Source organism: Diabrotica virgifera, chromosome 5 (assembly GCF_917563875.1).
Source record: "Diabrotica virgifera virgifera chromosome 5, PGI_DIABVI_V3a".
In the NCBI taxonomy this organism is placed as follows: Eukaryota; Metazoa; Arthropoda; class Insecta; order Coleoptera; family Chrysomelidae; genus Diabrotica; species Diabrotica virgifera.
In genome coordinates, this window is record NC_065447.1 from 157,934,778 (window position 1) to 157,958,583 (window position 23,806).

General features: G+C 33.6%; 1 protein-coding gene across 4 annotated transcripts in view; it reads left to right on the top strand.

The window, feature by feature from the left end:
- LOC126884530 (protein wings apart-like) overlaps nt 1-23,806 on the top strand; it is a 163,707-nt gene that overhangs the window by 134,836 nt on the left and 5,065 nt on the right. For all 4 annotated transcript variants that reach the window (XM_050650476.1, XM_050650477.1, XM_050650478.1 and 1 more), the window contains one exon: nt 16,293-16,483. In XM_050650476.1, coding sequence (XP_050506433.1) covers nt 16,293-16,483 — 191 coding nt within the window. The remainder of the gene's footprint in view (nt 1-16,292; nt 16,484-23,806) is intronic.

The following is a 23,806-nucleotide window of genomic DNA, read 5'->3' on the forward strand; positions in this document are numbered from 1 at the left end:
GATATCTTCAGAAACGTGTAAATTTAAAAACATAACTGTTACTGTTACCGGTAAACGAATTTAAGGAAAAGTAGTGTGCTATGGAAAAAACAAAGAAACATTTTCCAGATGTCAACGTTTATAAAAGGGCTTTTCAACGCTTTTCATTTGTTTCGAGCCTCCGTCATATTATGTCGTATATTAATATTATACACGGATTATACGACACATGACAGAGACAATGTGATTCGAAACAAATGAGAAGCGTTGAAAAGCAATATTAATTAAAACAACAATAAGACAAATAACACTATAAAATATAACAAAAAGAAATAAAAACAACTATTTATTGACGACCTAAATGTTCAAATTGTTGCCTATTTTTTTCGATGCAAGCATTTACTCTTTCAAGAGATTGAACAGCAGTCTCAATTTCTGCTCTCGAAATGCTTTGAATAGCGTTTCGTATTATCTGGATCATGTTTTTCCGAGTAGTATAGTAGTAGTAAGTGTAGTCAATGATTGCATCGGAAATGATGGGCAACAATTTGAACATTTAGGTCCTCACTAAATAGTTGTTTTTATTTCTTTGTTATATCTTATAGTGTTGTTTGTCTTATTGTTGTTTTAAATAATTATATTTATATATGTAGACATCTGGAAAATGTTTCTTTGTTTTTTCGATAGCACACTACTTTTCCTTAACTTAGTTTACCGGTGACAGTAACAGTTATATTTAAAATTTACACCTTTCTGAAGATATCTCGAAATGGAAAAAAGGTATCGACATGCGGCTTTCGCTATTCTATTGCCAATTTAATATAATTTTATAATACAAGATTAAACATGCATACTTGTATTTAATATTTTCCAAAGAAAACTAGAATTCTGAAGAAAATTAAATAACGCCTCCTAGCTGGCATATTACTTCCCACTCACCCCACCTTTTATTTGCAAAGGTAGACTTAAACTTGTGAAATCAAATATGCGCAGAATTTTATGAAGAATACGATGATCGAATTTTCAGTGCCCTTCATTAGGAAAATTTTGAAAAATTTAGATTTTTTAATTTTTGATATTCAATTACGCCCTCTAACGGTGGACACACAATTATGAAAATAATTTCCAGGCTTTTTCCGAGGCAACTTTTGTTATAAAAATTTTTTCTCAAAGCTGTACTATAAACGGTTCTTGAGATATGGCCGAGAGCCATTCTTATTGGGACATCCGGTACATAATATAAGTAATGGAACGTTAAAACTAGATTTTTTTCCAGAAAAAATAACATAATTGTGTGCTTATCGAATACAAAGCCCATGTTTGACAAGCTAGTTTCTTAGCTTCTGCTAACATCTGCAGAAATGTATTAGTTACCTCTGATTTGCTGGTTGAAGTTCAAAATTTTAGTCCAAGAAATGTTCCAGTTTATATCTTGTGTTTTCCCCAACTTTGTTTAACGTTTACTCAGAAAGAATTTTCAACGAAGCCTTGGAAGGGCAATGTGGAGTTCGAATCGTGGAGAAACTATTAACAACATCAGATAACACCGCGATCATGGCTGACAGTATCGAAGATCTTCAATTCCTTATAGATCGAGTCACTAGAGAATGCTCCAGTAACTAGAGAATGCTCCAGTAACTGACTTATCATAAATACAACAAAGACAAAGTTACTTGTGGTTAGTAAACAAAACGTCGACCCATGCAACTAATTATCAGTAATGAACCGATAACAAAAGTTAACCATTTTAGATATCTATGATGTTGGATAAACGAGATGCTAAATCCGTATGAAGAAATTAAAACTCGTATAGAAATTGCAAGAGGAGCATTTACGAAACTTAGATCTATTATGAGCAATTCTCAGCTGAACTTACAACTAATAGCCCGGGAGGTAGTGTCTAATTTAACCGGAGCATTTTAGCATGGCTGTTTTCTTTTTATATAGTTAGGTGTTCCAAAGCTTATTAACAAATGATGTGTCAGCTGGTCCAAAACCGGGGATTTTAGCCAAGAAAAGGTAAAATGTGAAACTTAATGGAAAAACGCTACAACTTATATGTCAAATATTTATCTCTGTGACTTACGTGTATAATAGCCAAGAATACCTAGCTACTGGCTTTCACCCAGACGACTTGGATTCAATTCCTGGCCCTAAAAATCTTTTTTGTTTTTAAAATTGACATTTTGATTTGAAAAATAATTATTTTTTGATAATAGCACGTTTTTATTATTTATACAATACAACACAATATAAAAAAGTCTGTATGTCTTTTATATAATCGTAAACTTTGCATTTGATCATATATATTCAGCTGACGCTTTTTTCTTACAATCTAAAATTCATAAATTAATGATTTTAATCTTTGTCAAACTACATAGTTCAAGAATATTTTTTTATTATTAACTAGCTGACCCAGCAAACTTCGTACCGCCTTAGAACTAAAAAATAATGTTTAAAAGTTAAATACCTTAAAATTACCAGAAAGCCAAAAAATACTCAAAAATACTTTTTTTCAAATAAACAATATTGTCTTTGTGGTGTCTGAGTAAATAATGATTACTTAGATTGGTCGCATTAACTCAGATACCTTCCCGGGTTCATGTACAACAACTTTGCTTGAGGTCATCATATGATCAAATGCATAGTTTACGATTCGATAAGGGGCATACAGAAAAACATTCATTTTTATATATTATAGAGAACAAGGAAATATTTAGACTAATAAGGGGTTGGTGATAGAAAAGTGAAAAATTGGGGTCCAACAAAATAAAAAAGAAGGTCGGGGGGGGGGGGGGGGGGGGCAACTTCCATTTTCACTTAGATTGGTCGTACTAACTAAGGAAGCTTTAGGGGATTATGTACAACAACTTTGTTTATTAAGGAGGTCAATCATAATAATATTATGATCAAATGCATAGTTTACGATTCTATAAAAGACATACAGACTTTTTTATATTGTGTCGTATAAATAATAAAAACGTGGTATATCGAAAAATAATTATTTTTCAAATCAAAATGTCAATTTTAAAAACAAAAAAGATTTTCAGGGCCAGGAATTGAACCCGAGTCGTCTGGGTGAAAGCCAGTAGCTAAGTATTCTTTGCTATTATACACGTAAGTCACGGAGATAAATATTTGACATATAAGTTGTAGCGTTTTTCCATCAAGTTTCACATTTTACCTTTTCTTGCCTAAAATCCCCGGTTTTTGGCCAGCTGACACATAATTTGTTAATAAGCTTTGGAACACCTAACTAAATAAAAAGAAAACAGCCATGCTAAAATGCTCCGGTTAAATTTGACACTACCTCCCGGTCTATAATATTCAAGTTCCTAAAATGTTATGTGTATCCTGTATTACTATATGGATGTGAAACCTGGATCATGAAGGTTAACATAATGAACAAAGTAGAAGCCTTCGAGATGTGGTTATATCGTAGAATGCTCAGAATATCGTGGATTCAACGCATTTCAAACAGAAGTCTTAAAGAGAGTAGGTCAAGGCGAAGGTGACTTCATGAAGATGATAAAAGAGAGAAAACTCGAACATCTGGGGCATATAATTAGAGATTGCAGATACAGGATACTGCAGTTAATACTCAACGGAAAGATCGACGGAAAAAGAGGAATTGGTAGGAAGAAATATTCATGGCTCCGAAACTCGTCAATGGACTGCATTATCAGCAGAATAATTATTACATGCCGCTCAAGATCGAGAAGATATCGGCAAATTGTCATGGAAGCTACCCACGCCTAAAATTTGGGCACTGTACTTAATAGTGATGATGAAAAAGTAACTATTCGTTACAAAGTACTCGTTACTTACGAATACCGAAAGTAACTATTACTATACGAAGAGGCAAATCGTTACTTTGATTACTCTAATTACTTCGTACCAATCGTATCAGAGCGAGTATCGACTATTATATCTACTTTGATTACTCTGATTATTTCGTTACTTCGTACCAATCGTATCAGAGCGAGTAACGACTATTGTATCTACTTTGATTACTCTGATTACTTCGTACCAATTGTATCAGAGCGAGTAACGACTATTGTATCTACAACCAGTACACTTGATTACTTTCTACCAATCGTATCCCAGCGAGTAACGGACGGGACCGGTATTTTACGAGTCTTATCGAATATCGTTATCGGTATGAAGCGTTTTAAGGGCGAGGAGAAGATAGAAGATGAAACAGAGGGAGGTATAATTTTTTTTTATAGCCTTTTTTCTATTCGAAATGTCGAATAAAGGCCTCTCCCATTTCTCGCCATTCATCTCTGTTGTGTGTGAGGCGTTTCCACTTTGGTCCTGCGACTCTTCTGATGTCATCGCTCCAGCGCATTTGAGGTCTTCCTCTTGGTCTCTTCGCTTCGTACGGTCGCCAGTTTCCAACTTCCTTGCTCCATCTACCATTTTCGAGACGTTCGTTGTGTCCAGCCCATTTCCATTTTAATTTAGCCGCTTGTTCCACGGCATCCCTTACTTTTGTTTTGTTTCGGGTTGCTTCGTTTGTTTGCCGATCTATTAGTGAGATACCAAGCATCTGTCGTTCCATGGCTCTTTGAGTTTTTCTAATCTTGTCCATGTTCATTTTTGTGAATGTCCAGGTTTGAGCTCCGTAAGTGAGAACGGGAAGGATACAAGAATCGAACACTTTGGTTCGAAGGTATTGTGGTATCTTTTTGTCTTTTAGTATATATGAGAGTTTTCCGAATGCAGCCCATCCCATTCTTACTCGTCTGCTTATTTCGGTAGTTTGATTTTCTTTGTTTACCTTGATATTCTGACCTAGATATATATATTCTTTTACATGTTCCACTTTTGTTCCTTGGATGGTTATCGTTGGTTATCGATGGTTATCTTTGTTCGACATTAGCTTAGTTTTGCTCAAGTTCATTTTTAGTCCTTTTTTTAAGGATTCTCTATGAAGCTCATCGATCATCACCTTCAGTTCTTTCCAGCTGTCGGCTATTAGTACCACGTCATCTGCATATGTTAGGTGGTTTAAATACTTTCCATTTATCGAGAGTCCCTTTGTTTCCCAATTTAATGATTTAAAGATGTCTTCAAGTGCGGCAGTAAATAGTTTTGGAGATATGGTGTCTCCCTGTCTTACTCCTCGATTGATTTTGATTGGCCTAGTTTTCATGTCGTTATCCATCGTGACTACCATTTCAGCATTTTTGTATATATTATGTATTAATATCCTATATCTAGAATCGATTCTGCTATTGACCAGTGCTTCCTCAATAGCCCATAATTCTATGCTGTCAAAAGCTTTTTCGTAATCTATAAATGCTAAGCAGATTGCTAAGTTGTACTCGTTAACTTTTTCCATTAGGATCTTTAGTGTGTGAAGATGGTCGCATGTACTGAAGCCTTTTCTAAAACCGGCTTGTTCTGCTGGTTGATATACATCGAACTTTGTTGTCAATCTATTTGTAATTATTTTTGTGAATGTTTTATAAAGTTGTGATAGTAGTGATATTGGACGATAATTTTTCAGATCTGTATTGTCACCTTTTTTGTGTATTAAGATTGTGTTAGCAGTATTCCATTCCTTTGGTATGTTTCCTTCAAATAGGCATTTATTGAAAAGTATTTTTAGGTATCTGATAACTTCTTCACCGCCGTCTTTCAGCATTTCTGTCAGAATTCCATCGTTACCCGGTGCTTTATTTCTTTTCATTTCTTTAAGTGCATTTTCTATTTCTGCTTCGCTTATTTCGGGCATTAATTCAGAGTTTACGTTTGTTATTTGCCTTTTCAGATTTTGCTTTGAACAGTCGGGGGGATCGTTTTTTGAATGGTATAATTCAGTATAGAAGTTTTCAATTATCTTCGATATCTGAGCTTTGCTTGTTTCTAGTTGGCCTTGTTGATTTTTTATAGCTATAATATTTTTCTTGCCTAATTTCGGTTTGGTATATTTCAGACTTCGATTTTTCTCTATCACTTCTTCTATATGGTCTTCTTGCTGTTTTCTAATGTCGTCTTTTATCTGTTTTCGTATGGCTCGGTTAAGTTCCTTGTATTCTGTGGTATTTCTTTTGTTTCGTGACAAGAGCTCTCTTCGTTGTTTCAGCATATTCTGCGATTCTGCACTTATTTTGGATTTTTTATTTTTATGACGGGTCGCTATTTCAGAGCTGGTATTCAATAGTTCTTTTGTTATAACTGAGTTAATTTTATTTATGCTGAGTTGTTCTAGATTCAGTGCTTGGGCGGTTTTTAATTTACTAGCATATTTTTCTTTATCGGCTTTTAGCTTTTCTGTATCTATTTGTGTCGTGTTCTTAAAGTTAGTTCTACGTTTGCTATACCCAATTCTTAGTTTAGCTCTAACCATTCTATGATCGCTTCCCAGAGAGACCGAATTTATTACTGTTACATCTTCTACGATATCTTTCTTGTTACACATGATGTAATCAATTTCGTTCCGTGTTTTTCCGTTTGGTGATAACCACGTCCACTTCCTTTGCGGTTTTTTCTTATAAAATGTGTTCATTGCAAAATATTTGTTGCTATGTAGGAAGTTCACAAGGGTTTCTCCTCTATCATTTCTAACACCATAGCCGAATTCACCAATATAGCTTTCAGTTTCTTCTAGTCGTTGTCCGATCTTAGCGTTGAAATCTCCTATTATTAGTGTATAGGTGCTGTGATAGCACGTGTTGGTTTCTATTATTTTCTCGTAGAACTCATCTATCTCTTCATCGGGATGTGTTGAAGTTGGGGCGTACACTTGAATAATTTTTAGGGTGATTTTTTCGTGTATATTCATCATAATCATTGCAATTCTTTCCGAGATTCCCACATATTGTTCTATTCTACTAGCATATTTCTTAGAAACCAGGAGGTATAATAGTATACGGAAAATATGTAATGTATGTCATTAACAAAGATCGAATGCGAGAACCCTATATTTTTATCTAGATCTATATCTATACCTATACAAACTACCTACCTACTGAGAAATACAATTCTCGATATGATTACCGGTACTCAAATACAAAAGTATCAAAAGTAATCATAGTAATCAAATCATTTTTATCCCTTAAACAGATCGATGAAGGTCGTTGTTATATCGGAGTACCTATACAAAATACCTACCTACTGAGAAATACGATTGTCGATATGATTACCGGTACTCAAATACAAAAGTAATCAAAATAACGAATACTGTAAATGATTACTTTACACAGAAGTAACAATTTGTAACGAATACTCGAAAGTAACTATAATCAACATCACTAGTAACCCAACTAGCGCCAATGCGAATGGTGCGAAAATTCGTTATTTTTATTGGCAATTCGTTAATTTTTTTTAAATCTTTGCATTATTAAAGCAACCAGAAGATATAAGTGTAACTAAATTTAATTTTGTTTAATTTCCAAACTCATGTTTTCATCACAGACATATTTTCTAAATGTCCGACATTTTGAATCCTTCGACACAACTTTATTTTTAGTGTTGTAATTTTATTGGCATAACACTTTTGTGGTCAAATAAATTAAAACCTTTTTTTTTTTGTTTTAACCTATTTGTACATCAATTGTTATAAAAATGAGTCATCAAATCTTGTGTTTGAAAATAATGGTTCGATAACGAACCGCGAAGTCGACTTATAATCCTGTCTGATCAGGAATTTCAAGGTGACGCACTGGTATTAATTTGTTGGGATATTTCTTTATTTGGTGTAAAAGAACGTATCCACTATGCTTGCGCTCCGAGCTCCTGCAACTGCTCCACATAGTGGATACTGAGATTTATATGTAAAGGAGCGCATACCGCATCGATTGGAGCAGTTGCAGGGAGCGCAAGAGGTTCGTGAACATAGTGGATGGTTGGCGCTCCCGGACCGTGCAACAGTGCTCGCTCCGTCTCGGCGTTCCAATCGGTGTCGGTTTATATGTAGAAGAGCGCATACCGTATCGATTGGAGCAGTTGCAGGGAGCGCGAAGCGCAAGAGGTTCGTTAACATAGTGGATGGTTGACGCTTCCGGACCGTACAACAGTGCGCGCTCTGGTTGTGTAGTGTTGTAGACAATATTTATGTCGATTTGTCGAATTTATGCAACTGGCACAGTGCGAGAAACAGAATTGAAAAGTGTAAACTGGAAACATATAAAATAATTTCTAAAAAAGATAGAGGGCCGTTCGACTTCGTTTTTGACAAAGAAGTTGAAGAAGGTGTAGGCAATGTTCTAACCATACTATTTTTGTTTATCAAAAATGCCAGGTCCATTTACACTCTAAATGTTTTGAGACTTTTGACACTCGCAAAAAAATAAAATTGTGTATTTCAATGTTTATATCTCAGTCCCGCCAAAGGTTCGAAAACGAACCATTTTTTTTGTTGTGACACCTGCCATTATCAAAGTGTAAAACAATTTTTTTTACGAATGTTTAAGTTTATTTTACTCTAGTTAGTCAAATATTTTACATATTATTGCAGTATTTCTTTGCTTGGCGGTTAATGGGTTAAAGAAGAAGATAATATCTTATACTGCATATATGTAAATTTTATCTTACCTGAAGAGGTCGCAATTATGAGAGATTTTGGAATACCATTTTTTTTAACTTTAACGATTTTAAAGTAAATCAACCAAATAGCTTCAAATTGATCAAAAAGTAATGGAGTTTTTTATGATCGCTTAACTTTTAATGGACACTACATGTACCGGGTGTCCCAATAAGAATGGCTCTCGGCCATATCTCAGGAACCGTTTATAGTACAGCTTTGAGAAAAAAATATTTATAACAAAAGTTGCCTCGGGAAAAGCCTGGAAATTATTTTCATAATTTCCAGGCCGTAGGTCCACCGCTAGAGGGCGTAATTGAATATGAAAAATAAAAAAATCAAAGTTTTACAAAATTTACCTAATAAAAGGGCACTGGAAATCCAATCATCGTATTCTTCATAAAATTCTGCGCATATTTGATTTCACAGGTTTAAGTCTACCTTTGCAAATAAGAGGTGGGGGTGAGTGGGAACCTTCTTATGAAAAAATGGCTGTAAGTCCGGTTCTGCTAAATCGAATTTTGCATACTTGGTCTTGTTGAAAACAGCTCTTTTTCGTTAATGTAAGTATCTTATTTTCGAAAGAGCCTAATAAGTAATATGCAAGCTAGGAGGCGTTATTTAATTATTTTCGGAAATCTAGTATTCTTTGCAGAATATTAAATACAAGTGCAGTCGGAAAAATGAAAAAATACCCATGAATCATATTAAGCACATATTTTGGATTTGCTGCCTTTTTCTATAAATAACAAACGAGAGAGATAGATTATTAAGTGTTGTCTACAAAGCAAAAACGTTATCCAAGACATACGCAGTTACATATTTATAATTGACAGAGTGAGACGGCGATACAATTGTTCAACGTAGTTATATTAATTTAGTAGAAAATTTAGACTCACACTTGACTATTTCTGTACTTCTAATGTCATTCTTAGAAAAACATTCAACATGAGTAGAGATAATGATTGTATAAACTACTATTCGAGTAATCGTGCTGGTCAACTATAATCTGACTGATTCGATTTCTGTCACTTTGACAGTGAAACTGGGTTAGGTCCGGTAGAGTTTATAAATTTTAATAATCAGTCGTATTTACTTTAATAAATTCAGTTCTTTTAAGAGCTATTTTGATATTATATTGTATTTTTGGTTTGGTAAGTATTTATTTAATTAAAATACGTCAATAAAATTTGTAAGTAATCATCTGTCAGTATTGTTAACTTCTGTCTATGAGTTCGCCAAACGTGTACATATTACTCTGACTTTTCAATCATAGTGTATAAAATTACCGATTAGTATATTTTTACGAATGTACCGGGTGTCCCAATAAGAATGGCTCTCGGCCATATCTCAGGAACCGTTTATAGTACAACATTCAGAAAAAAATATTTATAACAAAATTTGCCTCGGGAAAAGCCTGGAAATTATTTTCATAATTGTAGGTTCGCCGCTAGAGGGCGTAATTGAATATCAAAAATTAAAAAATCATAATTTTACAAAATTTACCTAGCGAAAGGGCACTGGAAATCCGATCATGGTATTCTTCATAAAATTCTGCGCATATTTGATTTCACAAGTCTACCTTTGCAAATAAGAGGTGGGGATGAGTGGGAACCTTGTTATGAAAAAATGGCTGTAAGTCCGGTTATGCTAAATCGAATTTTGCAAACATGGTCTTGTTGAAAACAGATCTTTTTCGTCAGTGTAAGAGTTATAATTTCGAAACAGCCTATTAAGTAATGTGCCAGCTAAGAGGCGTTTTTTAATTATTTTCAGAAATCTAGTTTTCTTTGGAAAATATTAAATACAAGTATGCATTTTTAGTCCTGTATTACAAAATTACATCAAATTAGCAACAGAATAGCGCAAACCGCATGTCGATACATTCTTTCTGTCTCGAGATATCTTAAGAAACGTGAAATTTTAAATCTAACCGTTACTGTCACCGGTAAACGAAGTTAAGGAAAGGTAGTGTGCTGTGGAAAAAACAAAGAAACATTTTTTAGATGTCAACGTGTATTAATAAAAAAAACAATAGGACAAACAACACTATAAAATATAACAAAGAAATAAAAACAACTGCTTAGTGACGACTTAAATGTTCAAATTATGGCCCATATTTTTCGATGCGAGTATTTACTCTTCAAGAGTATATAGAACAGCAGTCTCAATTTCTGCTCTCGCCAATGCTTTGCATGGCGTTTCCTACTCTCTGGATCATGTTGTCTCGAGTAGTGGGCCTAGCGGCAAAAACAAGGTCTTTAATCCGCCCCCATAAATAAAAGTCTAAAACAGTTCAATCTGGTGATCTAGCTAGCCAAGAAATAGGCTTCCACGTCCTATCCATCTATCAGCGAATGACTCATCTAAAAAAATCTCTTAGTACTGTGGAAAAATGCGTGGGACAACCATCGTGCTGAAACAACATGGACCTACGAACTGCTAGCGGTACATCTTCCAGAAGAAGAGGCAATTAATTCCTTAAAAAATTAGATAGCGTTCACCAATAATAGCATTATCGAAAAGAAAGGGTCCAATTATCTGACTATCACCAGATTTAACTGTGTGGTGTGAAGACGGTTTGTTATTTCACTTTTATTTAGGTATAGGGACGGATTAAAGACCTTGTTTTTGCAGCTAGGCCTACTCGAAAAAAAAATGATCCAGAGAATACGAAACCCCATTCAAAGCATTTCGAGAGCAGAAATTAAGACTGCTGTTCAATCTACTCCTGAAAGAGTAAATGCTTGAATCAAAAATGATAGGCAATAATTTGAACATTTAAGTCGTCACTAAGTAGTTTTTATTTCTTTGTTATATTTTATAGTGTTGTTTGTCTTATTGTTGTTTTAATTAATTATATACGTTGAGATAAGAAAATGTTTCTTTGTTTTTTCCACAGCACACTAACTTTCCTTAACTTCGTTTACCGGTGACAGTAACGGTTAGGTATAAAATTTACACGTTTCTTAAGATATTTCGAGACAGAAGAACGGTATCAAGATGCGGTTTTAGCTATTCTGTTGCTAATTTGATCTAATTTTGTAATACAGGATTAAAAATGCATACTTGTATTTAATATTTTCCAAAAAAACTGGATTTCTGAAAATAATTAAATAACGCCTCCTAGCTGGCATATTACTTAATAGGCTGTTTCGAAATTATAACTCTTACATTGACGAAAAAGAGTTGTTTTCAACAAGATCAAGTTTACAAAATTCGATTTAGCAGAACCGGACTTACAGTTATTTTTTCATAACAAGGTTCCCACTCACCCCACCTCTTATTTGCAAAGGTAGACTTAAACTTGTGAAATCAAATATGCGCAGCATTTTATGAAGAATACGATGATTGGATTGCCAGTGCCCTTTCATTAGGCAAATTTTGTAAACTTTTGATTTTTTAATTTTTGATATTCAATTACGCCCTCTAGCGGTGAACCTACAATTATGAAAATAATTTCGAGGCTTTTCCCGAGGCAACTTTTGTTGTAAATATTTTTTTCTCAAAGCTGTACTATAAACGGTTCCTGAGATATGGCCGAGAGCCATTCTTATTGGGACACCCGGTACATTTATTTGCAGACAATGTCTGGAAAATGATCTGGATACCTAATGATCTGAATTCATTAAGTTTACTTTCATTTTAATCACTAAATGCAGCTGACATAAACGACATTTTTTAAATTCCTGTTACTATTTACGTCCACTGGCAACTTTAACATTGAGAAATTCATAATACTATATTTGCATACTCATTATTTTTGTATTATTAATCTATATCAAATAATTTATTACGGTAGTAATAGTAACATTTGTCACCAATAAATATATATTATCAGAAAAAGAATATCATCACAAAAGTTTTTTGACACATTCTTACGTAGCGAAAAATCGTACGGTGGGGTAGTAGTCACATCCGTTTATTTTCAGTATTAACTTAATTTAGACTTTGTTTTGACTAGAAATTTTTGATTTGATTCGTATGCATATCATCGATGACGTATTGGTATTCTTTCATTTTTCCGACTGTATGCATTTTTAATCATATATTACAAAATTAGACCAAATTAGCAACATAATACCGAAAACCGCATGTCGATATCTTTTTTCTATCTCGAGATATCTTAAGAAATGTGTAAATTTTAAACAATTGTTACTGTCACCGGTAAACGAGGTTAAGAAAAGTAGTGTGCTATGGAAAAAACAAATAAACATTTTTCAGGTGTAAACGTATATAACTAATGAAAACAGCAATAAGACAAACAACACTATAAAATATAACAAAGAAATAAAAGCAACTACTTACTTAGTCTTAGTGACTGCCTAAATGTTCAAATTGTTGTCCATCATTTTCGATGCAAGCATTTACTCTTTCAAGAGTAGATTGAATAGCAACATATTTAACTATTTTAGACTTTTATTTATGGGGACGGATGATATGGGGACCTTGTTTTTGCCGCTAGGCTCACGACTCGAGAAAATGATCTAGAATCTAGACAATACGAAACGCCATTTAAAGCATTGCGAAAGCAGAAATTGAGACTTCTGTTAAATCTACTCTTAAAAGAGTAAAAATGATTGCATCGAGTATGATGGGCAACAATTTAACATTTAGGTCGTCACTAAGTATTGTTCAAGCAATCTATATAGTGTAATAGGTAAAATTTGTAGCTTTCTTTGGGTTGTTCTTCTTTAATATTAGGCCGGCAGCTGGTGTTTTCTGGTAATTAAATATGTAGTTAAAAATATTTATTTATACTTAGGTAAATACCGTTAAAGCAGGACATAATATTGTATGTGTTAAAATTAATTTTATCAATTTTTTAATAACATTTAACCTCACGGGGACCTCCTTCTTACCGCATGCTTGCATTAATAACTGATGTCGAATAGCTTTTATAATTAATCTTGTTATTGTTAGAATTACTGATACTAAAAGAACTTTATAAAAACACAGTTAGATCTAAAATTACTTTAGGTATACAGTTCAAAACTTTTAAAATTCAGCACAAAATGCGCTCTTTTTTTATTAAAAATACAAAATCTAAAAATATTTTTTTAACCGAGTCTTTTCATTAGTACACTTATGCTTGGAAAATGAATTGCACAACACAACAATTAAAATACTGATACACTTAACTCATTTTCTCCTTCTTCCGTATTTTCTTCGTCACTATCATCGCCCAGTTCAATAATAAATTTATTTCCACCATTAATGTGGAAGTGCCCAATCTTCTTATAATATTCTTCCACTTTGATCACTTTGGCGATTCTTTTCTGTCAGTCCACTTTGGTAATATTGGCTACTTCTTTTTTAATTATCTCAATTACCTTTTTGTCAAATTTAGGAAATTTATTTGAACGCCTTATACTTGGTTTTAATTGTCCCCAAATTAACTCAATAGGATTGAAAACACAAAAGTAGGGGGGAAGTCTCAATATAGTGTGTCCATGCTTTTCGGCAATACTCTCTAGAGCGTATAATTTTCTAAATTGCTTCGTGTGTAGAACTTCAATAAGTTGTTTTTTTGTGTAAAAATCTTCGAAAACAAATCATTTTCCATTAAAAAATTTTGCAGGTCAGCTTTCTTTGAAGATGTATTTGGTATTTTAGTGAGCTGTCGGGAATGATAGGAAGCGTTGTCAAGCACTATTACGCTGTTTTTCTCCAAGTTTGGGATCAGCGAGTTTTCAAACCAATCTTCAAAAATGTCAGCTTCCATATTCTTGTGGTAGTCAACGTTACAATCTTCCATTTTCTTCCCACATAATTTTAAAGTATTGGGAACCCATCCCTCACTTCCTCCGCAATGTACAATAATTAGTCGCGAGCCTTTATTTGCAGGCATTTCTGGTATGCACATGCTTGAACCATCTGTCCATCCTTTCTTTACTGTATCGTGGGTATCATACCAAGTTTCATCTAAATAATAAATTCTCCTATTTTCTTGCCTATATTTAGTAATTTCTTCTAGGTACATATTACGTCTGTTGACTATTCTTTGGCTTTCTATAATTGCTTGACGTTTATTTATTTTTTTGAACTTAAAGCCCATTTTTTTTATCCAATTTTGAAGAGTTTTCTCACAGCAGTTCATATTTCGACCGGTTGTTTCCAATTTCTTTCTTATTATTTCTATTGTAGGTATTTCATTGCTTTTGTAGCAGTCGTATATTGTGGTTTTCAATAGTTTTACAAGTGATGGATTTAAAGGTCTTGAAAATTTGTAGTCACATCGTTTCTTGCGATGATAGGGTTCATTTTTAACTATTTTATATACAGTAGAAAGTGGAATTTCTGTTAAATCGGAGGTGGCTTGTGCCAATAGTGTTTCATCGAAGCCGAATTTCGTACGTAGATTTTTGTATACATTCAAACATACTTGCTGTGTTTCTGCATATAAATGCATTCGAATCTTCTTTACGAGCTCTTTTTTTTTTAGTAATTACATTCACACTAGCACTGGCAATTTCTACAATATCAGCGTTATCGTACGCGATATTTACATTATCCCACGGGCGCCACATCACTATTCACATTAATTAAATTACAATAATCAACACTTGACACTCTCCAAACGAAATACTAAACCAATATTCAAAATAATTACAGCAAACAAAACACTCGTATCACTTAACACACGTACACTTCAGTACTAATACACTGCTAGGCTACCGAACTAAAACTAATGTTTTGCACGAAACTTGTGAATATATATGCGGGAGGTCTGGCCGTAAAAACACAGATGCGTCAAAGGGCCGCTTCTTAAACGTTTGACCTAATATCTATATTTGAAGAATATCATATTTCACTGGCTTAAAGCTATTCTACAGTATTTTTTACTTGGACAATAAGTAGTTGCTTTTATTTCTGTTATATTTTATAGTGTTGTTTGTCTTATTGTTGTTTTAATTAATTATAATATACGTTTACATCTGTAACATGTTTCTTTGTTTTCTCCATAGCACACTACTTTTCCTTAACTTGGTTTACCGGTGGCATTTTAACAGTTGTTTAAAATTTACACGTTTCTTAAGATATCTCGAGATGGAAAAAAAGGTATGGACATGCAGTTTTCGGTATTATGTTGCTAATTTGGTCTAATTTTGTAATACAGGATTAAAAATGCATACTTGTATTTAATATTCTCCAAAGAATACTAGATTTACGAAAATAATTAAATAACGCCTCCTAGCTTGCATATTACTTATTAGGCTATTTCGAAAATAAGACACTTACATTGACAAAAAAGAGCTGTTTTCAACAAGACCAAGTATGCAAAACTTCGATTTAGCAGAACCGGACTTACAGTCATTTTTTCATAAGAAGGTTCCCACTCACCCCCACCTCTTATTTGCAAAGGCAGACTTAAATTTGTGAAATCAAATATGCGCAGAATTTTATGAATAATACAATGATTGGATTTCCAGTGCCCTTTCATTAGGTAAATTTTGTAAAATTTTGATTTTTTAATTTTTGATATTCAATTACGCCCTCTAGCGGCGAACCTACAATTATGAAAATAATTTCCAGGCTTTTCCCGAGGCAACTTTTGTTATAAATATTTTTGTCTCAAAGCTGTACTATAAACGGTTCCTGAGATTTGGCCGAGAGCCATTCTTATTGGGACACCCGGTACAATGAAAGAAACGGCAGGTTTATAACATTTTAATGACCTATATTAAAATAAAAATTTTCATACTCAATTTAAATTAAAATTAGTTCAAGTTTAGTTTCAAAATCTATTCTCAATTTCGTTTTTTTTTTCTTTTCGTAGTGTTGCAGAAGGCTGGAACCCATATGGAATTTACATTCCTCGCTTCATACATTGTCATGCTTGTTGGTTTTCTCATCACAGACAATCTCGAATGGCAGCAGTTTGTTAGACAATTCCTGAAAGGAAATAACTTCGCTGATATGGTTGAGTTGCTCAAGAAGTTCTTTAATTTCATGAATTTAACGGCTTCGGTAAGTATTATTTATATTTATCTAATCATTTAAATTGCTTAATCATCAGTTTATAACGCTGTAACGATGCATTTAAATGAATAACAAACCTATTTATTCTGGTATAATAAATACAAATGAATGATGATTGTTATCCTTAATTTACTCCAACACGTACCCCTCTGTCTGTTCACACATCTAGCCATTATATTACCATATCCTCATAAGGCATTCCAAACAGTACCTATAGGCTATTGATTATGTACTATAGAAAGGAACTACAACGTTAACGGGGTTTTATTATTTCATATGGTCAATGAATCTCTATATATGAAAAAACCGCGGAGTGCTACCATTTAAAGAGGTGCGTTTTTGAGAAATGGGTGAATTAGTTCCTGGGCACAGGTTACATTAGGGTGAGTTCTAGGCACTTTTGGTACAAACACGTCTACTTAAAAATTGTTCCTGGTTAAATTTCCTATCTAAATATAACTTTTTAAAGTCAAAGATACCTTTTTTTACAAAAATATATTCAAAAGAAAAAGCAGAAAGAAACCCAAAAGAAAGAAATTTTGTTTTTTGTCCCATAACTTTTGTCCACGGGTATATAGGTATAGACGTTGCTTCACAGAAAAAAAACTTACATATCTTGTCTTTAAAATGATGTTTGGTAGAGGTCATTAGGATTTACAGTTTTCAAAATATGATTTTTCAAAGTTCGCCACTCACAGCAATTTTGGGTAATTTTCCTTGTTATTTCCCAAATATTGTTCTGTAACTTTTTTCTACGTAACTTTAGGCATATGCAGTGGTAAATGTAAGAGGAATAGAAATCAATTACCTTTAAAATGTTTTACTGTATAATGTTGTATGACTTCTTTTAAAGAGGTTATCTTTTTCAAGACTTTATACTTTTAACGAATTTTTATATTTTTTGCGATTATTTTTTAAACTTCCCATTATAACTTTTTTTACATTTAGGTATATATTATATAATAAAAAAGAAAGAAAGTACTTGCAACGATTTTTGATTTTACAATTATTTTTTAAATTCCTCATTATAACTTTTTTATGTGATTGTGTGTTGTGATTGAATCTTATTTTTTATAGGTAGTACTTTGTATCCACTTGACTTGGCCGGGCAAACTTCAAAATATGGATTAATTCCAATATTTACTGTCAACTGCACCACAAGATTTGTTTGAAAAAATAGCATATAAATGTACTAAAGGATGTACAATAAACTGCGGTTGTAGGAAGATAGGAATTAGTTGTTCAATATTCTTCAAAGGGTGCATGTGCATGGGTACTAATTGTGGGAACTCTAAGATAACTGAGGTGTCAGAGGAAGATATTGAAGCTAATGCGAACGAAGAGATGGACTTTGATTTTGAAAAAAAATTTTAAATGTCAACGTTTAAATAATTTTAACTAAAGTGATGTTTTCTAAGACTAATGTTTATGTAATTTTTGTAAAAGAAATAATTTTAAATAATACAGGTAAAAAAATATCAAAGAATCACTCGGTTTACATTACATATTTAAATATAGATGATACACCATTTTAAAGAACAGAAAGTAAGCCCTCTTTATTAAGCAATATATAGTATAAAAAACAAAAGATGTAGATCTTTGAAACACTGGATCTTTGATTCTATTCAAAAAACATTTTTCCCAGCCCGAAATGTGTGAATTGTTCGTAAGGGGATTTTTCCACATTCTCTATTTCATCTGTTCAATATATAGTATATTCATATACAAGAAAAAAGAAGTTATAATGAGAAATTTCAAAAATAATCGTAAAAAATGTAAAAAATAATATTTTTTTTTACATTAGGTATTATATAATAACAAATTATATACCTAATTATATTATATTATAAAAAATCGTTAAAAGTATAAAACCTTGAAAACCCATAAGGGACCGTTCAAGTATTACGTAACACAGGTTGGGGAGGGGGGTCAAAAATCTTCAAAAATTGCGTTACGCAATAGTTAAACGCCCATTACAGTGTGTTACGTAGGGGGAGAGGGGGGTCAAAAATCGCGTTACGTAATACTTGAACGCTCCCTAAGCTCTTTAAAAAAAGTCGTACAACGTTATACAGTAGAGCATTTTAAAGGTAATTGATTTCTATTCCCATTGCATATACCTAAAGTTACGTAGAAAAAAGTTACAGAACAATATTTGCGAGATAACAAGGAAAATTGCCCAAAATTGCTGTGAGTGGCGAACTTTGAAAAATCATATTTCGAAAACTATAAATCCTAATTACCTCTACTAAACAACATTTTAAAGAAGAAATATGTAGGTTTTTTTTTCTGTAAAGCAATGTCTATACCTATATTCTCGTGGACAAAAGTTATGGGACAAAAAACAAAATTTTTTTCTTTTGGGTTTCTTTGTGCTTTTTCTTTTGAATATATTGTTGTAAAAAAAAGTATCATTGACTTTAAAAAGTGATATTTAGACAGGAAATTTAACCAGGAACAATTTTTAAGTAGATTTGTTTGTACCAAAAGTGCATAGAACTCACCCTAATGTAACCTGTGCCCAGGGACTAATTCACCCATTTCTCAAAAACGCACCACTTTAAATGGTAGCACTCCGCGGTTTTTTCATATATGGATGTCCATTGACCATATGAAATAATAAAACCCCGTTAACGTTGTAGTTCCTTATAGCTATCTTATTTTGAATATAATCAATAGCCTACTACGAACCGCTTCCGTAATTAATCTCTTTGAATGGTCGACATCTTGAAATGCCCGTTGAAGGTATACCTTTTGCTTCAAGTAACCCCACAAGAAAATAGGGAGTGAATTTAAATCTGCACGCCAAAAAGTTTCAGCGAAAATGAAACACTTTTCAATTGAAAATATTTTACATCTAATCTGATATGACATGAGGTACCATCCTGTTGGACCATATCTCTTCTTCTTATTTAACTGCCGTCTCATTTAAGAAGGTTTGCTATTATTACGGTTATCTCCACATTTGATGCAACTGCACTAAGCAGCCCAACAGAGTTACAATTGTACCTCTGCTACATTATGCTTCCCTGTAAAATGATCTGCAGCAACGCATATCTTTCATGACATGACATAACCCTTCTTCTTATTCTGGTTCCTATTCGTTTCGGATGGTGGAAATCATAGCCTGGCTCGCTGCGACTCGAAACAGTACCGTTGAGGTTTTCTTAAAGCATATTCTGAAATTCCGCAGCCATGATATTCTCCTTCTACCGGGTCCTTGCTTACCTTTGACTTTACCTTGCAATATGGACTGCAGCAGGGAGTAACGGTGCTGATTTCTCATAACGTGTCCCAGATACTGCAATTTTAAGCGTTTATTGGTAAACTCAATCTCCGGTTCCTTGTTCATTCTTCGTAGGACTTCCATGTTCGTGATTCTTGCTGTTCATTATATTCTCATCATTCTTCTATAAAGCCACATCTCAAATGCTTCAAGTTTTTTAATAGTGGTGTCTGTAAGCGTCCACGCCTCCGCTCCGTACAATAATATAGAGAAAACAACATCTCTAATGTCTCATTTTTGTATCTAGGGATATGTTGTGTAATTTCCTGTATATTGCTCCTCTGCTCATTTATAATAATTCCCAGATAACACTACTATTTTACTTACGCGCACTATCTGCGTTCCATTAATGTACAAATGAGCCCCGTTTATATTCTCCTTGCTGATAATTATTTGTTTAGTTTTTTGGTTATTAATAGGTTTGTTCTAGCAAACAGTCAAACTAGTCAGAAACCGTCAGCAAACAGTTGGTCAGTGAGAGAACATAATACAGTCACCAGTGCTATCCCCTCTACTCGCACTGGTCGACTATTCGCTGATGGTTTCAAACCGTTTGAAACTGATGCTAGAACAAACCTAATATTTAGTACGTACTGTTGACTGTACTCGTTGATTCTGTCCATTAGCCTCTGGAATCCCTCTAAACTATCTGCCTAAACTATCACCATAGTGTCGTCGGCATATCTAATATTGTTTACTCTTTCTCCATTTAGAAGGATGCCTTCGTCTACTCCGTAAAGAGCCTCGTTAATAATTCTCTATGAGTACATATTAAATATCATCGGCGAAAGGATACATCCCTGTCTAACTCCACATACTGTTTTTATGTGATCTGTTTCTTCTCCGTTAATTTTCATATATGCGGTCTGATTCCAGTAGAGTTCCGAAATTATTCTGAAGTATGTGTCATCCAAGTCTGCTTTTTTTAAAATGTTAATCATTAGTATAGTATAGTTGATCCAAAAGATGGCATAACCCAGACATCCAAAGTGAAAGTTATCCTTCAACACCAAATTGTTCTACATGGTCCACACAATGTCCAGAAAAAAAGTCACACCATTTTGAGCGTCGGGTTTGGTGGGAAGAGGGGGGAGAAATCGGTAAATTCGTAGTTTTTTAAGTTTTTCGCCAATATTTCTAAAACTATGCGGTTTAGCATGAACAACCTTCTATATAAAATTGTTCTACATTAAATTTGAAATAAAAAAGGCCCTATGCATAATCTTTCTAAAATGAATGGTTCCAAAGTTACGGACGTGGTATAGTATAACTGGTCCAAAAAAAGGCCTAACCCAAACATCCAAAGTACAAGTTTTCCTCCAACACCAAAACGTTCTATATGGTCCACATATTGTTCAGTAAAAAGTTACACCATTTTGAGCGTCCGGTTTGGGAGGGAGTTGGGAGAGAAGCCGGTAAATTAGTAGTTTTTTTACGTTTTTCGTCAATATTTCTAAATCTTTGCTTTAGTGTAAACAATGTTACATACAAAAGTGTTCTACATGAAATTTAAAACAAAAAATGTTCTATACATAATTGTTATAAAATCAACGGTTCCAGAGTTACGGAGGGTGAAAAGTCGAGGTTTTCGATACTTTTTATATTTTTTGGGCAATATTTGTGATATAACTATTCGCGGTGTGCAAGTACTTGGAAGGGAAACGAGAAACGACCTTGCGCGAGTCGTGGAGAAATATTGCAACTATCTTAAATAATTCATATTGTCAATTGAAATTGTCAAATTGACGTATATTTCATACCTTCTGTCATTGAAGCAGAAAAATTATATATTGCTCCACAATATTGATATGATATGCAATTATTATATAAAGGTAAATTTAATTAATTGTATTTTGCTTGGAGTACTGCATTTTAATAACTAATTTTATTTACTACATACAATTGTTTACGTTTGCATAACATAACCTGCATCTTATTTTTTCTTCTTATTATTTTTGTGGACTATGGCCTTGACAATTATCCAGCAACCAGGACTAATATAATTGGCCAATATAATTAAAAGTGCGAATAAAAGTACAGAGCGTAGAAATAGAGGTCGCTTTGCCGAACTTGCACCATCCCAATACGAAAAACCCAGACATCCAAAGTGAAAGTTATCCTCCAACACCAAATTGTTCTATATGGTCCACATAATGTTCAGAAAAAAGTCACACCATTTTGAGCGTCGGGCTTGGGGTGGAGGGGGGAGAAATCGGTAAATATAAAAAGTATCGAAAACCTCCACTTTTCATCCTGCGTAACTCTGGAACCGTTGATTTTATACCAATTATGTATAGAATCTTTTTTGTTTTAAATTTTATGTAGAACATTTTTCTATAGAACATTCCTTACGCTAAAGCATAGTTTTAGAAATATTGACGAAAAACGTAAAAAAACTACTAATTTACCAATTTCTCCCCCATCTCCCCCCCCCCCCCCCCAAACCGGACGCGTAAAATGGTGTAACTTTTTACTGAATAATATGTGGACCATATAGAACAATTTGGTGTTGAAGGAAAACTTTTACTTCGGATGTCTGGGTTAGGCCTTTTTTTGGACCAATTATACTATACTACCTCCGTAACTTTGGAACCGTTAATTTTAGAAGGGTTATGCATAGGGCCTTTTTTATTTAAAATTTAATGTAGAACAATTTTGTGTAGAGGGTTGTTCATGCTAAACCGCTTAGTCTTAGAAATATTGATGAAAAACGTAAAAAAGTACGAATTTGCAGATTTCTCCCCCCCTCTCCCCCCCAAACCCGACGCTCAAAATGGTGTGACTTTTTTCTGAACATTATGTGGACCATATAGAACAATTTGGTGTTGGAGGATAACTTTCACTTTGGATGTCTGGGTTTGGGTCTAATTGTACCATACTACATGTTTTGGTGTTGAATTCTATCAAATGCCTTTTCATAGTCGATCAAGCACACGTATACGTCGCAGTTAACGTCACTGCATCTTTGAATCAGGACCTGTACTCCGAAAAGTGCCTCTCTGGTACCCACTGCAATTAATGAACCCGAACTGTATGTCCGATATTTGATACATGACCCAGATACTGCAATTGCCTTATTTTAATTGTACTTAATATCTCCTTTTCCTTGATCATTTTTTTAAAACGTCGTTGTTCGTAACCTTTCGACCCAACTTATTTTTAAAATTTTTCTATAAGCCTACATCGCAAACGCTTCTATTCTGTTACTTATATCATATCCTTTTTTAGCGTTCAAGCCTCCATTCCATATAGTAACACAGAAAATACATAAAACCCCAGTATTCATACTTTGAGTTGTAGCCTCAGATCATTGCTGTAAAATACTTTACTCATATTATTAAATTTTGATCGGGCTTTTCCTATACATGTTTGATCTGTGTATAATCGTTGTTTTTAGTTACGTACAGTCTGAAAAATGAAAGAATACCCATGAACGATCACATCAATCACTTATTTTGTATTTGCTATCTTTTTATGTAACAATCGTTTGTTATTTATAGAAAAGGACAGAAAATACAAAATAAGTGATTGATGTGATCGTTTATGGGTATTCTTTCATTTTTCCGACTGTATGTAACCTTTTTGTTGTAACATTGTTTTCCCAAGTATGTATATCTGTCCACCTTTAGAACGAGTTCGTCCCTAATCCATAACGTCTCTTGTTGTGTCTTTGTAACAGTCATGAATTTCATCTTTTTGATGTTTATAGAAGTCCGGTCTCTTCGCTACTATCTACATCTTATTCATCAGAACCTGCAATTATTCAACGGCATCTGCGATTACTAACGTATCATTTACTTCCACTTGATGTTTCCTTAAATGCTTTCTGAACCATCTCTTCTGAATATAAGTTCTGAATATAAGAGCAGCCGAGAAATTATGCATCCCTATCTTACCCCTCGGTGTACTTACATTTATTGTGATAGTTCGTTGCCAAGCTTTACAGATGCAACCATGCAACGTGATTAAAGTAAAAGTTTGATATTATTGTAATACCTTTCATATCCTGATTTTTTATCTTGAAG